At 36.8% G+C, this 16,979-nt stretch overlaps 1 protein-coding gene across 13 annotated transcripts in view; it reads right to left on the reverse strand.

The window, feature by feature from the left end:
- Abcc9 (ATP binding cassette subfamily C member 9) overlaps positions 1–16,979 on the reverse strand; it is a 128,163-nt gene that overhangs the window by 29,114 nt on the left and 82,070 nt on the right. For all 13 annotated transcript variants that reach the window (XM_076854177.1, XM_076854175.1, XM_076854179.1 and 10 more), the window contains 6 exons: positions 15,843–16,072; positions 15,042–15,190; positions 14,765–14,834; positions 12,745–12,902; positions 9,616–9,708; positions 651–753 (listed from right to left, as the gene is read on the reverse strand). In XM_076854177.1, coding sequence (XP_076710292.1) covers positions 651–753; positions 9,616–9,708; positions 12,745–12,902; positions 14,765–14,834; positions 15,042–15,190; positions 15,843–16,072 — 803 coding nt within the window. The remainder of the gene's footprint in view (positions 1–650; positions 754–9,615; positions 9,709–12,744; positions 12,903–14,764; positions 14,835–15,041; positions 15,191–15,842; positions 16,073–16,979) is intronic.

A 16,979-nucleotide genomic window follows, 5' to 3' on the forward strand; every position in this document is an offset into this window, starting at 1 on the left:
TTGGAAGACATTTTTAGTGCCTTTGATAATCAGCATATAAGGGCATATTTATTATTTTCAATCCTAATACTCCCATGAGGTACATATTCTTATTCCTGTTTTATAGATGAGGAACTGGGACTCAAAGAAATTCATTTGTTGGGCCAAGTCTGTATAGGGTCAAAATTTGTGCTTGATTTTTTACATCAAACAGGAGAAAGCAGTAGATGACTAATTAAAGTTTTTTTTTTTTTTTTTTAACATTTTGGGCTAATATGATCCTCCACTGGCTTAAAACATAGAAAGCTGCATCTCTTCCAGGTCTATCCCACTCAGTGAAAGAAATGAATACATCTGGACACTTACCAGATTTGTTCTTTAAAAAAAATGGCAGTTATATAAATATTTGCCATTCCATTAACCTATATAGTCCAGAGACTGTAATGAACACAAAATGAATTTTTTGCTTTTGGGGCTATTTGTCTTGCCATTAGCTAAAACATTATGACAAATTTCATCTGTAACATAAACAAACCTGAGCTATTTTAAAGTCCAGAAAATGTGAGGCTAGCACTGAATCTCAGTGGAAGACTAATTTTTACAACTGTCTGCCTCTCTGCATCAGGACTCCTCGGCTTGGTTTCCATTTCGAAATCATGAAATGAACGTACCGTCCTGACCTCCAACCATCTGTTGGCAGCTGAGAGAAATAAGTAGGCAATGTTGTTTGTGTCCGTCAGTTCCAGCATACGTTGCTTAAATCTGGTTTCATGCCTGCAGAAAACAAAAATATTATGATGTTAGCCACACAACAGAAGAAGTAATAAAAAACAGTCACACTTACTACTACACAATTTACTCAAAACAGTGACAAACTGAGAGGATAGGATGACTGGTAAATGGACTCCCACTTCAAAATAAAGACCAGCTGCTGATGCTCTGCTGCATTGTTAGTAGAGGCATGGAGGCCAAGTGTTTGCTTGGTTTTCACACTCCTCCTAGGAAAGGAGTCTTTCTGATGACAAATTTTCATTAAACATTATTTCATGAATTTCCACCTAACTATTGTGGCCAGGAAAATAAGGCATGACCTATGTGGTAAGGGCCCTATGAAAACCTTAATGAATGGTAGAGAAATGCAATATCTTCTGCCTTCTTTTATGGCATTTATTTTAATTTTGCAAATGACATGACTAGGGTTGAGTGAATGGTATTGGGTGAGAACCAGGGAAGACAGGAAGCTATGCATTTGGAACAGGTGAATAGATAGTTTCAAAAATTTTGTTTTGCCTGGTGTTACTGGGAACTAAAGAAGGAAAGTGGGGTGGCAAGAAGTAGAGGAGGAGGTGTTTTGCAGATGGCAAATGTACCTGTTAGTTAAGATATGTGCACCCCAAATTTCTAACTATTTGTAAGGAAGGTCACTGCATAAAAGGAGATCTTGGTCTCTGGTACTTAAGGGGTTCTATAATCCATATAGTTTGGATATTTATCCCAGACAAGTTAAGTTTGTTCATTCTTAGTGCTCAACAAAATCACCAAATGTTGTGCAAAAAAAAGAAGTTAATATTTTTCTGGTGGTGTTAGGGGATTGATCCTAGGGCTTCATGCATACTGGGTGAGCACTCTACTACTGAGTTTTATCCCCAGCCTCTGTGCTTATAAAATAGACCGATTTATAAGTGTTTTATAAATGAAACATGTTTTATAAGTGAAACTGCTAATAAAAAAAAAAAGCTTTATCTCTTTGAACGTGTGAGCTACTATCTCACAGAACCTCCTATCTAAATTCCAAAAGTGTCTTTTCATTTTGCAGTTATTTCCCCTGAATAACAGAAACAATGAAAGCTGGAAAATCACTGGACTGAAACTAGGGGAAAGGCCAAATCAAATGTAATTTATTCACTCTGTGGGCATGGCTTGTCTTATATAACCCTTTTGCAAAGAAGAGCCAAATTTCGTCTGACAACATGATAGTGATTCCTGTTTGGCAAAAGAGGGCCTCAATTCCCCCCAAAATCTTCAAATAAAATAGCACAACTTTTTAATAAACCATCAGTTGTATCAAAGAACAAAGAAATCCTGAGTGGGGTATTCAAATGGCCCACAATCCATGTAGACCCATATAAACTAGATACTTGATGCTTCTCCAGTCAATCTGATCGTTCTAATATGCCAAATCAAATAGATAATTTAATCAGACAGCAACATCTGATCTACAAATACCAAGGGTTTGGCAATCAGAGCCAAATAATTGCTTCACTTTTAGTTATGTAGCCTTGACCTTGACAACAGGCACACTGCTGGGCTGAATGGCAACGCATAGTGTGGGCTAAGCACTGTGAAGGACACATTGACCCTCCAGGTGATCCTCTGAGGAATGAAAATACTGGATAAGTATTGGGCACAGGGTCTTATAAGATAATAGGATTTACTGAGATAGTGGATGTGAACTATGAGTATCCATGCCAGCCTCATCCTTTCTGTAATTGCTAGGTACATATTAGGCAAATGTTCATCTGTCCATTCAGAAACATTTAGCAAGTAGAACTCTAAGGGAGACTTTATGCTAAACTTTGGGCACATGCATATCAACAAGATGCACCCCTCCTTCCTAGAGGAGTCCCCAGTCTAATGAAGGAGGAAAAGAGTATTCAACAGTAAATATGGTGAAGCACAGTATCTAGTTATAATGAAGAAAATGCCACATGGACATAAAGGAAGCAGATGACCCCTACAAAGCAGAATATTCAAGAGGTGGGGAATGGGGAGGGGGAGGGGACAGAGCGTTTGGCCAGGTTTCCCAAAGGACTGGAAAGATGGCCTGCGCGTGGTTTTAGGGGGTGAGCTAAATGTTTTCAGGTGAACCAAGCATTCTAAGGAGCAGGAACGACAAGAGCAAAAGCATAGCAAGGAGAAAGCCCAGCATGTTCAGGAGCCTGGACACAGGTCTTTCGCCCTGTTGGACTCGGGGTGAGAGAGAGACAAGGCCAGCTGGAGCATGGCCTGAGAACTGCGTTTGAGAGGAACATGGAACACTTGATTCTGACACAGGGTTTTGTCGGGGAATCTTCCTCCTCTTCCCCCATTTGTGGGGTACTGTTTCAGACGTGCTCTTAGAGAGTTTGTAAATGGAGCTGGCAAGAGTCTGAGGCCGCAGTGAGCGGGGAGGGGTGAAATGCAGTGAACATTCTTTCTGTGTGTTTCTATTTGGCAAGAAACCTTCTGTTTTCCTAATGGAAACTTTGACACACTCAGTCTGTATCTTTTCATCCACATCCAGCTCATCTTCTGAACATTCTTAGACCTTTATTCTGTCAGACCAAAAAAAAAAAAAAAAAAAGAAGAAGAAGGAGGAGGAAGAGGAGGAGGAAGAAAGAAAGAAAAGAAAGGAAAGGTCACTGAAATCTCAGTCAACTTAATTGTGTTACTTTTGCGGTGAACTACTTGAGGGAGTTCATTGCTCTGAGTGAGGACACCATGAACCCTGAACTCAGAGAGGGAAAAGCAACCTAATCAGTAACTACCAACTTTCCAAAAGAGCTCAAGACTCTGGGGACTCCAAGTAGCTCAAAAGAAAGGAACAGATGGATGGAAAAGAACATGTTTGGTTCTTGACCACAAATACCAAACATACAGATTCTAGAATTTCATCCATGGCAGCAGGACCATCCCCACATTTTCAAGACTTGTCCTGGTTTAAAAAAAAAGCTGATATTTATGATATTTTATATTTACTTTTTTTTGTTTGTTTGTTTTGTACTAGAGATTGAACCCAGGGACACTTAATCACTGAGCTATATCCCCAAACCTTTTTATTTTTTATTTTGACATGGGGTCTTTCTAATTTGCTGAGGGCCTCACTTAGTTACTGAGGCTGGCTTTGAATTTGTGATCTTCCTGCCTCAGCCTCCTGAGTTGCTGGGATTATAGGTGTGCAAGACCACACCTGGCCTTTTATATTTACTCTTTTTAAAAATTTTTATTTATATATGACAGCAGAATCCATGTTTTAATATATTATGCAAGCATGAAATATATCTTATTCTAGTAGTTAGGATCCCATTCTTATGGATTACAAAATAGTGGAATTCATTTTGTTGTTTTCGTATACCTATGTGGGAAAATTATGTTTATATTCACTTTTAAAGAGTTCTGGAAGTTCTAAATCTGGTTCTAGACACAGGCAGTATACTCCCAGTTAGAAGTTGAATTCTTTATTTCCTCCAATTATAATGCAAGCATGGAAGGTTCACATGTAATATGTAGTTCTTATGGCTACCTAGAATTTTCCAAAATTTAAAGTTACCAATGCTAGTGCTAAATTCTGTTTGTATACCTAGTAAAGAAGGTAAATGAAAATGTGAACCTTGACTCTTGGTCAATATCTTCTTTCATTCTAAATCTTCCTCAATCCCTTCAAATGCTCTACCTACTTCTTGTCCCCAGCACACTCAGAAGATGACCTTACCTTGTCCTTCAGGGAGAAAATAAAGACTGTTATATGTTGAATTCATCAACTTTTTGCTGCTTCATGGTTATGGTTTAGATATAAGCCTTTCCTTCCCACCCTCTGCAAAAAGCTCCTGTGTTAATGAAGAAATGTTCAGAACTGAAATGATCAGAATATGAGAGCTATAACCTAATCAGTGGATTAATCCATTTGATGGATTAATAACTTCAAAGGACTACTGCACATGAACTGTGGACAGATAGGGTGTGGTTGGAGGAAGTAGGTCACTGGGGTCGTGCCTTTGGGATTTATATTTTGTTTCTGGTGCTTGGTTTGCTTTCTCCCTCTCCCTCCCCCAACCTTTTTTCCTTCTCTCCCTGTCCCCTCTCTCCTCTCCCTCTCCCCACCCTTCCTGCCTACCAGAAGCTGAGCAGCCTTCCTTCACCACCACTTCTGCCCAGAGCACTAGAGTCAGCTGACCATGGACTGAATGGTTGGCTACATTGTTCTTGTCAGGACTTTTGGTCACAGCAACGGAAAGCTGACCAATATAGCCACCCAGAGGCTTGTCTGAATTTGTACACATCCTTTTCTTACCTTCGCAGAGGAGCTCTGTAAAAAATCCTCTTCAAGTGGAGTTCTTCTCTCTATTTGGTCCCTTGAACCCATCCCTGCCACCTGCTATGAATATCTGCTCCACTAATCATTCCATTTTTGCCTATATCTCCACTTCTCCCCTTTAGCCTTTAAAAATGTCTAGCTTTTTACCCCCTTAAAAAATAAAAAAAAGACAGTCAAGAACTCCTTCCTTTAATTATTCAGCCCCCTCCACTCCTTCCTACCTCAGTGAAGCTCACCTTAGAGTAACTTTTCCTGGCTGCCTTCAGGTCCTGATTTCCAGCTAATTCTTTCACCCCTTGAATTCTGACTTCAATTCTCTTCCACTTTATCATTTCTGTTCTCGGTAAAGTTACCAACAGCTTCATGGTTTCCATATACAAAGGAAACTTTTTATTTTATTAACTTTTCGTTTCCGTTTTTATTCCCCTTGACCATTTAATTTCTTCTTAAAATGCTCAGTTGTTTCACTTCAATGACAGCATTATCCTTGTTCACAGCTAGAACTTTCAATACGTCTCTTCATTCTCATTGAAATTGCAGGTTATTAAACTCTACCCTGATTCTTTGCCTACCATTCAGACAGCTTGTTTTCTTAACTGGTCTGGGTTCTTCTTACTTGGTGGGAGGTGAGGTCTGATCTCCTAAGTGGCAACATCTGACCCTATTACATCACTGTAATCTTGAGAAGAGGACAAGGTTAAATCCAAGTCCATTATAATAAGTGGTCTGTGGTACATTTGGATCAGACAGCGATAGCAGTCAGACTTCTGGATCAGTCCTTGACCTGGGTAGAGTTATTAAAGTAACTGTTTGCTTATTAGTAGGTGTCATTTGAATGAAGGGCTATCAAAAATTTCAGCTCACTACTTAAGTAGTCATCTTTGGTAGCCATCAGGTAGACAAAGTGCTTGTGTGCTAGCCTTTTTCTATCTGGATATATACACAACGTGAGAGGAGGCCTCAGTAAATTCAGTCTTCACCACCATTAACTTCTCACTCATTGGGAAGTTGATTTTTGCAGGACTCAACTTGCTCAAGCAGCAGTCACAAGATCAAGGTTGCTAAGGCCCAGATCCTTCTTCCATACAGAAGGTGTTGGTTTGAATTTGGTAGCATCAGGCTGGCTTATGTGGAGGTTGGCCAGAATCAGGAAGCATACAAAGGGATTGTTAGTTGGACTATTATGGGCTGATTTGAAAGTTAAGCCAGGCTGACTCCATTCAACTCAGACATCTCACCCTGCATGGGGAATTGGAGCCCTTCCTATAAGAGCCCACTTGCACCCTGACCACAATGTCTTTAAACTATGGAGCTGTTCTGAGTAGATATAAGAAGTGTGAATTGTCAGAATGTTCTGTTAGTTGGTACTTTCCACTTTTATGACTTAGATTATACTTGCCTTACCTGGCTCCCTTCTTTGTGTTTTTTTCTATTTAAATGCCCCCCCCCCCCAACTGCATTCAGGGTCTTGGGCTGCAGAATTGTCTTCTTTCTGCTCCTTTGGCCCTGGCCAGAATAAATCCTTTGTCTTTTCATCCCGGAGTTTTTTTTTTTTTTTGAATTTTAGAATATCACCATAACAAGAAGACTAAAGCCATGACAAGGAGCAATACTAGCACTTCCCCTTCTTGAGGAAGAGTTCAAGCAGGCTACCCAAGTGAAGAGGGAGGTAAGCATACAGAAGAAGCTGAGATAAAGAAAGAGCCATGGAGATTTAGCAGGAAGTAATACATGGAGTAATGGAATGTCCTTTAATTCATTCATGAAATCTTTGAATACCTGCAATGTGTTTGACTCTTCTTATTCTAAGGTAAAAATAAAAGCCACATTACCAGCTCCTCAGGAGCTCCTGATCTTGTGGAGCAATTCAAACACAGAAACAGATGCATCTGACACAGTGCAATAAGTTTAGGATACTAGTTAGCATAGAGATAGTAAGAAGGCATGGAATCTAGATTCTGATAATCAGAGAAGGCTTCCCAGAGCAGATGATAAACACTGATATTTCAGCAATGAGAAAAGCACTAATTCACCAAAATAAAAGGTTAGGAAGGACAGGCAAAAGAGCCTGCCTTATCCAGAAGCATGAACCTAGGAGGACCAGCTTTGTTTGGCAGATAGTATTTTCCATGATATCTTTGTTGTTCACTTGCTGGTAATATAAGAATTTACCCTAGCATTTCTTTATCTGCATGCTGTCCCTTGTAAGAAGAAAGCCAAAATGTTAAATAATATCTGTTAAGAGGATAACACTTAGACCTTCAATCTTTTGCTGTGAGATATTTCTTGAAACACCAGACCTATATACACAAGTAACTCCAAAAATCTTAAGTGGGTTTCACATGAGCAGCTCGATCTATTCATAACCAGGGTCACCATCTCCTTCCCCAATCCTCCACAGTGTCTTCAATTTCCTAACTTGGAAAACTGCACTCACTTACAGGGATCAGAGACCTGGAAGGAATCATCTTCAATTTCTCCTTCATTCTCCTTTTCTCCTTACGTTCAATCAAACCCTAACTCTCACTGGTCTCACATCCTGCTAAAGTGTATACTCTCTGTCCAGGTGCTTAGTACCTGCTCTAGCTAGCTCTGGCCTTGTCATCTGGATAACTTGCAACAGCCTCCTGGCATCTTATTACCTTTAGCCTCAACCATTCCTCATTCACTTTTCACAGTACAGCAGTGTTATTCTGATGAACATAACTCTGGTTGTGTCATTGTTCTCTTAAAAATCCTTCAGTGGCTCCCCAACATGAAAAGAATAAGCTCAAAGCTCCTTAAGGTACTTATCCAATATGCTTCATGAACAATCTGCATTCATGTTTTCAAGCTTCATTGTGAGAGTTACCCTCTCCATTCCTACAACATGGGATTCTTTCAATTTCTACGTAAAATAGAAATCTTTATGCTCTTGGACTATTCCGCTTTGAATACTCTATCCCCTTTACTAGCCAGGTTAGCTATTCATTCAAAATTTACTCTTCAATAATTATCTCCCAACTCTTTTGAGGCAAAATGCTACCCTACTTTCTAATACAATGGATTCTTGTGGAAACCATTTTTCCTTCTAGACTGTGAGCTCCTTAGGATAGAGATCATGTCTCCTAGTATTCAACATAAATTTCTTAAGTACTTATTCAATGCCAGACATTTTCCCCAGGTATTGACGATATAACAATGGGGGAAAAAAGGCCTGCCCCTAGACAGCTTATGTTCTAGTTGGAAAGGATGGATGTAAACATGTAAAAAATTTAAAAATAGAGAAAATTGAATTTTTAAATACTCTGGTAACACTAAAAAAGAAATAAACAGGATAACATGGCAGGTAAGTAGTGGCAAAGAGTGTTCCCTTTAGCTGAGATGGATATGGAAAGGCCATATATTTTCAGTCTTTATCTATGAGAATAGTACATGGGGGGAGTGCTGGGGCATGATATTGGCCAAATTACATTGTTATATTGTATACATGCATGAATATGTGACAATAAATCCTACCATTACGCACAACTATAATGCACCAATAAAAAGTGTAGAGAAGAAAAAAAGGGATAGTACTTGTCATGTGTTCAGTTTTTAAATAAATATTTTTTAGGTAAATTAACTTGAAAGGACTTTAGTGAAAATGGTAATATTTTAATTGTTGTCACTGCTGGCTATAATTAAAATATAAATTTTATGTCAAAACCTATATTTGATGCCAATAAATAGTTTAACATCCTCAATAAGAGACACTGTGCTCTCTAATGGGAAAGCATCTTAGGACAGGAAGTGTGAATGCTGTGTGATGAAACCTGCAAAGATTTATGCAGAAATTCTGTGACACATAATGTTTCAGAAAGTTGTGTCTTTATATTCTACTCTCACACCCAATTCTGCATTTTTAAAATAAAATTCTTAGGTTAGAAAAATATCTGATTAAAATCAAAGCATACTTGCAATAATGGTGATAGAAAGATATAGCATTATAAAAGGTTAGCTTTCCCGATCAAATGAAGTATTCCACAATGTCTTCTTTTCTGATTTTACTTGAAAAGAAAAACAAGGCAAGAAATTTGAGGTTCAAGGAAACAGCGTTCCTCAGAAACCTGTGTTATTACTCTGCAAACATTGAAAAATGTTGATTCAACTCTAAAATAACTTTGGTGCAACAGTATTACTTTTGTTAGAATTATTGTTACTGTTATCATCCATACATTTATTTTTACTTGCTGATTGGGTGCTTCTTCAACAGTTAGTCCAAGGACCCTAATGAGCAAGACTGATTTCCCCATTTCACAGCTGGGGAAATAAAGGCCAAAGAATTTTAAAAACCTCATCTAAGACACAAAGCTAATACCTTTCCAATATGTTGCTTCATTCTTTCTTTATTCTTATTAAAATTTCAGAGGGTTAAGCTCTAATCCTGATCATTTATAGCCACATTATTCTTACTCCTGGTTTAGTTCATTATTTGGTACATAGTAGGCATTCAAAAAATGTCAGCTATTGTGTATTATTTGAAGATAAACACCTGTTGCTGATGCAATCTCCTAATCAGCAACGTGAGCACGTTTACTCACCTAAAGGCCCGGATGGTAGTGAGTCCTTCAGCAGTTTCTGAGAAGTGGCAGAGCAGAGGGAGCTGGGTACTGTCATCAAGTTCCTGGAGGTCCCTAGGAAGGACAAGCCACAGTAAGCTCCACATGCTTCCCAGCTCAAGGGCCACATGCTTCTAAATCAAGGTTATTTTGTCATTATATTTGTGTTCGTCATATTTATTTCCCCTAGCTCTCAATTAACAGAAAACTTCAAAGGCTTACACATTAGAGAGGAAGAAAAAGATGGATACATTATGGGAACATGTTTTGAACAAAACTCTCAGCTTTGTGTAACAGCTGATGTAAACTGCTGTAGGAACCCAGGGAAAGAGCAGTTAATTCGTACCTCGGAAATGAATGGTATGTTTTTTTAGGCAGGTGAAATTTAGGGCAAACCTTAAGAATGATGAAGGCTTCAACGGAATAGACAAGCGAATATTAGCTAAAGGAATAACAAGAGCAAGCACAGAGGTCTGGAAAACTTGGCCAGTTCACTCTGGCTGAGAAACAGAATGCCTTAGGGCTCTGTAGTGGGAAATGGCTCCATAGAGATGTGGCCTTGTAAGCCTGGACTAGACTGCAGAGAATTCTTAAGAGATTAGGAAGAAAAAAAAAAAAAACACTGAAGAATACAGATGAAATGATCAGAGCTGTGCCTGATCAACATTACTTGGAGACAGTGTGAGGGATAAAAGAAAATGAGTGAGTGGGGAACAGTTAGGATAGTCTGCATAAGAGATTTTTAAAATTCTAAATTAATATGATGCCGATTAGATTTAAAATAAAGGATGGGGTCAAGACTGTGAGATAGCCTAGTGGAATAACTTTATATTCTGCAATGAATATAAAGTTCGTTGTATCAAGGAAAAGAAGAGTCAAATATACTATGACTAATTAGTTGTATCAAGGTAAAGAAAAGTCAAATATAATATGACTTGGCTATTTGTGGTTTAGCATAATCAAAATATGACAGTGCTATTTACCAGGGTGGGGGTGACAAAGAGAAAGAGATTTGGTGAAAATAGATCAAGAGTTTGGCTTTGGACACAATGTCTTCATGGAGCTTCCAGTGATTTCCCCCAAGGAACTATATGTATAGACATATACATTTATAAATGTGTGGTATTGTGCGTGTGTGTGTGTGTGTGTGTGTGTGTGTATGTGTATGTATGTGTAAAGTATTCACTGAGTGGAATTGCTAGAATCTGACTTTTTTCAAAAAGATGCATACTTTTGAGAACTTTTCTTTAAACCTTATGAGTTAGCATTTCTAGAAGACAGGCCAAGAATCATACCACTTATTTCAAAGATTTTATTTCCATATTTTTTCTGCCCTACTTTGGGTCATCAGAGTTGAGAGAACATTAGAGAAGCAGCATCAACATTCACCTGCCAGAGTCAACTGAACTGATAAACACTGTTACACAATGTTCAACAATTAGGCCGTTCTTGGCTCCTCTGTAACCCCACAAACAAATGCAAAATCTTTGCAATTTGGTATTTCTAAAATGGACTTGTTTAGTTCAGAGATTACAGGTGGAGGAGGGAAAGACAGAGGGAAGGAGAACAAAAAATGAAGATATGTAAATAGTTTCTTATTTTTAAACATGAAACCAAATGACTGTTGATACATGTCACACAAGCAATGAAATGGTCACTACATTGAGTTTAGTGGAGAAGAAAAAAAGGACAGAGTAAACTTTGTTTACAGGAATGTATTTTGTGAAATCAAAAAGGTGAGAATACAGCTTGGTCTTGTATTCTTATAAGAAGAAAAGACTAACTACCTGTTAGACCTTTGAATTAGGTATTCAAAACCCCAAGGCATTTCCATTAGCTAGCTTCCCACTTACATTCTCTTTCATGTATACAAAAATAGTCTGTTAAGTTCCCTGGACTTTTTCAAATGGGTAAGTTCTCCAGCAACATCAGAGGAAATAAAAGGGAATTTGATCACTAACTTCTCCCTTTCAGTCTGAATTGCTACCAAAAAAAAAAAAAAAATCTATTTACTATGAACATGTGATTTTTAAAAGACCTTGCTCATAGGCTAGGGGAAGACATAATTATATTTTTTAAATTATGAAGTGTTATATATGTTCAGAAGTTCCCATCTGGAACCCCTCATTTTTCTACTTACCTTCCCTGCTCTCCTTCATCTTCTGGGCACTCAAGTCATATTAAATATTTTCGATTTTCTATATGAACTCATTATCTGCCTTTTATTCTATCACTAAATCCACATATTAGGATTACTTGGTATAGGTTCTATATTAAGAGGAGACTAAGTTTCTTTGAGAACAGGTTTTTCTCATGTTGGTTACCTCACCTAGATTAGCACAGATATTTGCAACACAGTAAGTGCTTAATAAGTGTTGAAATAAAGTGTTTGTTGAAATAAAGTGATTCTTGCAAAAACAGATTTTACTATACTATTTATAGCAAAGCTTCATGGTGAAACTGTAAATTTTAAAACCACTCATATTGTATTTCATTAACTATTCATGATCTTGGCAAATGACAATTTCTATATTAACTGAAGAATTTAAAATTCGTGGCTACCCTTCATTTATTTAGCTGGATATTCAAATGTGGGTAAAATGATCCAACCCTAAATTTTCCAACCTCTTAAAGTTATAGCACTCTTGTCAGACATTCAAGATTATCTACATTTATAGTCATGGCTGATTTATCACTGATTTGTTTTACTTCTAATATTTCCCACCATTACTTTAAAGTTTAAAAATTTGTAAACCTTTCCTCCACTTTGGAATATAATGACATTAAATTACTTTCTTGGGGACTATGTTTGATTTAGAAAGTTTTCTGCCAATGTCAAGTTCAGAAAAAGAACCAGTGGATAAAAAATTTAGCAGACTCGGAACTCAACAGATCAATACACATGTTAGTGTATGTCTAGTGCTATGTATAAGGCTCAAACAAAAATTTGCAAGAACACTTATACTACATCTAAGAATAGGCATAAGCACATAAAAAATTGGCTGCATTTCTAAATTCCATACCTTATCTTGAAAAAACACTGCAGCAAATGTAATTCACAGTCAATCAAATACACAGGCTTTTGAAAAAGAGTAGAACACTTGTACTTACTTAGAGGCAACTCGGAAATATTTCTGGATGAAATAAAAGGCAACTCCAAGAGGCACAAGAGCAACAAGGAACACGGGAGTGGCATAGGAGATCATCCCAATGGCAGACAGGCAAAGCAGTGTTGAGCGAGTTAGAGATTCCAGAGTTGGAGGGATATGCTATTGAAAAGGTCATTTTAAAGAAAAATGTATCTTAGTTCAAATGAAGCATTGATTACAATGCAACAAAAATATTCATTTTATATTAATGGCAAGTTATAGAGTTAATTACACAATAGTATACATTCATGTTCATAGTAAGCAATTCTTCACTCACTACCCATAGTTTAGTATAGCTATTTACCTATCTATCTATTGATTAGTTATCTACCTACCTATTTATCTTGGTATTTTATGTAAAATGGCACTGTACTATAAATTTTATTCATCCATGTGCTTGTTTTACTTTGCCCGATAAGATGGATTGTAAATCTTCCCAAGTAAGTGTATATAAATCTATTTTCTTTTAATGGATGTATAGTACTTTTAAAAGCTATTTAGGTATACTTCTGCTAGAAGACATTAAAATTAGTTTTCTACAAATTCCTTGCTTATATTCTTTGAGTGGCTTTGTTTGGGATTTTACATTTTAAATTTGTCTTTGATGCTTTTAGCTCTATAAAAGTTAATTTAAACAGTCAAATATATTGGGCTTTATTGTTTCTGAATTTTATATCTTTCTCTTTCCCAGATTCTAAACTATTAATTTATATTTAATTTTATAATTTATGGCTTTATGTCACCATATTTATTCTATATGCATATGTTTTGTATCTTATGAACAGTTAATCATTATAATATACTTTATCAAAATAAGTCCTTTTTACTGATTCAAGATGCAAAGTTATTCTACATTAAATTTCTATCTATGCTAGTGGTTTTGAATTCTCCATTCTGTTCTTTTGGTCATCTTGTCTTCTGTGATCAATGGAATATTTTAATTTTATTATAGTTTTTAGATATCTGATAAAGGAATATACACAGAATATAACATACACAGAATTTTAATGACTTCTGAAATTGCTGGATATCTTTTCTTCATATTAGGTGATTTCCAGTTCCTAGTTTTTGTTGTTACTATAAATGGAATCTATTTTTCACACAATTTATTAATTGGTATGTAGAAAAAGTTACCAATCTTCATACGATATGTCTCATCCAAATATTCTGCTGAAATTTCCAGTTGTTTTTCTTTTTTCTTTTGCTAATTATTTTGAATTTTCTAGGAAGCAATCTTATTACCTTTTAACTAGTGACTGTTCTGTCTCTTCTTTTCCAACATGTATGCCAAGTATCCCTCAAAATGTCTCAGCATGCTTCTCCTCAGCTACATGCATCAAACATTCTTTTTCTAAATCTAAGATAATTTGTGAGTTTTCAATGCTACTTTGGAATGTCAGAAAGGCCAGATCTGGATTTAATGAATTCCTCCCTCAATCATCCTAAGGATTCTGCTCTTGCAATGATTCTCTGTTGAATCTGACATCTTTAATTTCAAGACAAACTTCTTGAGACCTAAGGATCTTACACTAAACTATAACTCTTAGAACATTCCCTGAACTATCACGCCATCTAAAGCCCCAAGAGCCAATCTAATAAAAGTAAAGAATATCTAAGATAGTTTGGTATTCCACCTGTCATTTCTGGGAGATACTCTACATGGATATTAAACTTTTAAGAATTTTTTTTATGAATAGCTATACAACATTAATCAAAATCATTCTTTTTATAATAAAAAACTTTAAATATTGGTTCATTCTTTGTTATGTCACTTTAACACTGGTTTGTAATTATCCTCTGCTACATGCACAAGTTAGTTTGAATTAAAGTTTTCCATTAAGATTTTTTTGCTACAAATCATTGTAAACAGGCTTTACATTTTAGCATTCTTTACTGTTAATAGTAATCAAGCTTTATCTTAAAATGTAGTTCAGCTTACAGAGAAGCTTATTTTTGAACGTGGAAGTAACTCAGGCACCCACCTGGTCGATGATATTAGTATCAGCTGAAAATCGATTGAGAATCAGCCCCAGGGGAGTGGTATCAAAGAACCTAGGCAGTGAACAGATTGAAGAACATGATAATACTAAACTAACTGGAACCTGAGAAGTGTTAAGGGATGTCTAGAGTCGTGAAAATGCCATTGTCCTATTCATTTGCTCAGACTGAAGAAATTCTTTAAACTTTCACATTTCACTTAAAATTTTAAAATGTATATTTTATTATTTTGTTTGTAGGAGCAAAAAGACCTTACTTTACCTTATTGGTCCAAGAATTATCTTATTGAGAAGGTTGTGGTGAAGATTTTTGGCAGCTGTGAGACCCATCCATTCTACAGTGAGAGATGTAACCAGGCAAAGGAAAATACCTGCTCCACAAAGTATGCTAAATCCAGCCACATAGTAGGTCTACAAGGCAACCAACATGAAACGTTCACAAGAAATCATCAACTTGGTTTTTCTTTTACTAGAAAACCAAATGTCAAAGTCAGACAAGATGGTTGGCATCTTGCACACTTTAATAGTTAAAGGAGAGCAGTTTTTGCAGATCCAGGACAGTACCCCAACCATATAGTCCCACAGGCCACGGGCCTGTTCACTTCCTTCACTGTCTTTCAGGATCTGTCTAAGGTCAAATGAAGATAGAGAGTTAGTTTTCAACTTTGAGCATATTCTTGGTTTTCTACTTTTATGGAGTTCATTCTTCACCTCCCTATCCACAGAATGATTAGCTAAGACATTGAAATAAGGAGTTAAAATCAAATACCATCACAAGTACAACAAAAAGTGCTGCACATTTGTGTTTATAGAACTTCCTTGAATCCAAATCCAAACATCATCTTTTCATATTTCTTATGATAAACTTTAAAGATAAAAGTAGTAATAATAGATGTGATTTTTACATTACTGAGTTCATTCTATTTCAGGTCCTGTTCTAATTACTAATGAAATCATTGCAGAAACCCACTGACATTTGGGCTGTTAGCATGTAACTATTGGCATTACTGTTTAATCTCAATAGTTTCCTGATGATTTTAGAGCAGAACTGAACCCACTGTACCTGGTCAGCTTTTCCAGTATTGTTTATGTTATACTCAGATGTCCATGTAGCCAGCCAATAGTCTATAGCCACAATAACTGAATGCTTCAAAAGCTTAGAGAAAATCATCAGGCAGAGTAAGAAGAATCCTCCAGAAGTGAGGTACCACCAACAGGTTTTCCATGGCATTTTCGTTCTGAGCCTCATTACAGTAGACATGTTATCATCCTCGTCTTCCTCCTCTTCTTCCTCTGCACACAGACATCAAAAAGAAACTTGTTTAAGCTTTAGATGGGCACCATAAGGATGGAATTTTTATTGTGTACCACAAAACTATATATAAGTTTCCCTCAAACTTTATAGAAATATAATTAGTCTTGGAAGCTTTAAATGTGTTTAGCAAGACAAACCTCAATTTAAAAAAATAGGTGAAAAATGAATGAAGAAGGACTGAATAAACATAAAGTCTATATTTGGATAGGACCATTTGCTGATTTCCAGATCAAATTGACTAGACGTTTAAAACAGAAGCTTTGTATAGCTCAGGAAGGGGAACCCATGCTTTCTCTGTTCCATTTTAAAATGGTCATGGTAATAAGTTGACAAAGAGGAAGTTTCCAGAGGTAAAGTTGGTGGCCACAGAGAGCAATGGTCAAAGGGGTTCTTTCAAATATTGTGCTACTCTAAGAATGGACTCAACTGCTAGGGCTAGAACTTTCTACATTTATTGTCCAGCAAAATTTGGTCTTCTGTATGGCCCAGTGACTGGAGTGTTTCCCCTCCTTTCCTTCTCCAAAGGCAGTTTTCATTACTCATATCCTGTGCATATTCCACAGGGTCAGAAGGACAGATGACATGTCTCTGCTTTACAGGTTATCAGACCACAGGGATCCAAGTATGAAAATGTTTGAACTGAATGCAGCAAGTAAGTGTGTTCTCTGGGTGATGACAGGAATGGATGTTTGCATGACCAAAAAGGTAAACATCTGCACACTGCTAGCTGTCTCTCCAGCATCCACTCTCTATTTCTATATTAACTGAAATTTCAGGTTGCCCATGGTTGCACATAAAGACAACTTTTCTTGACTCTCCCAGTACCTAGTCTGTCCATGTAATGAACTGGCCAATAGGTGGTAGAAGCAGTACTTGCAACTCTAA

Source organism: Callospermophilus lateralis, chromosome 4 (genome assembly GCF_048772815.1).
Source record: "Callospermophilus lateralis isolate mCalLat2 chromosome 4, mCalLat2.hap1, whole genome shotgun sequence".
NCBI classification, from domain to species: Eukaryota; Metazoa; Chordata; class Mammalia; order Rodentia; family Sciuridae; genus Callospermophilus; species Callospermophilus lateralis.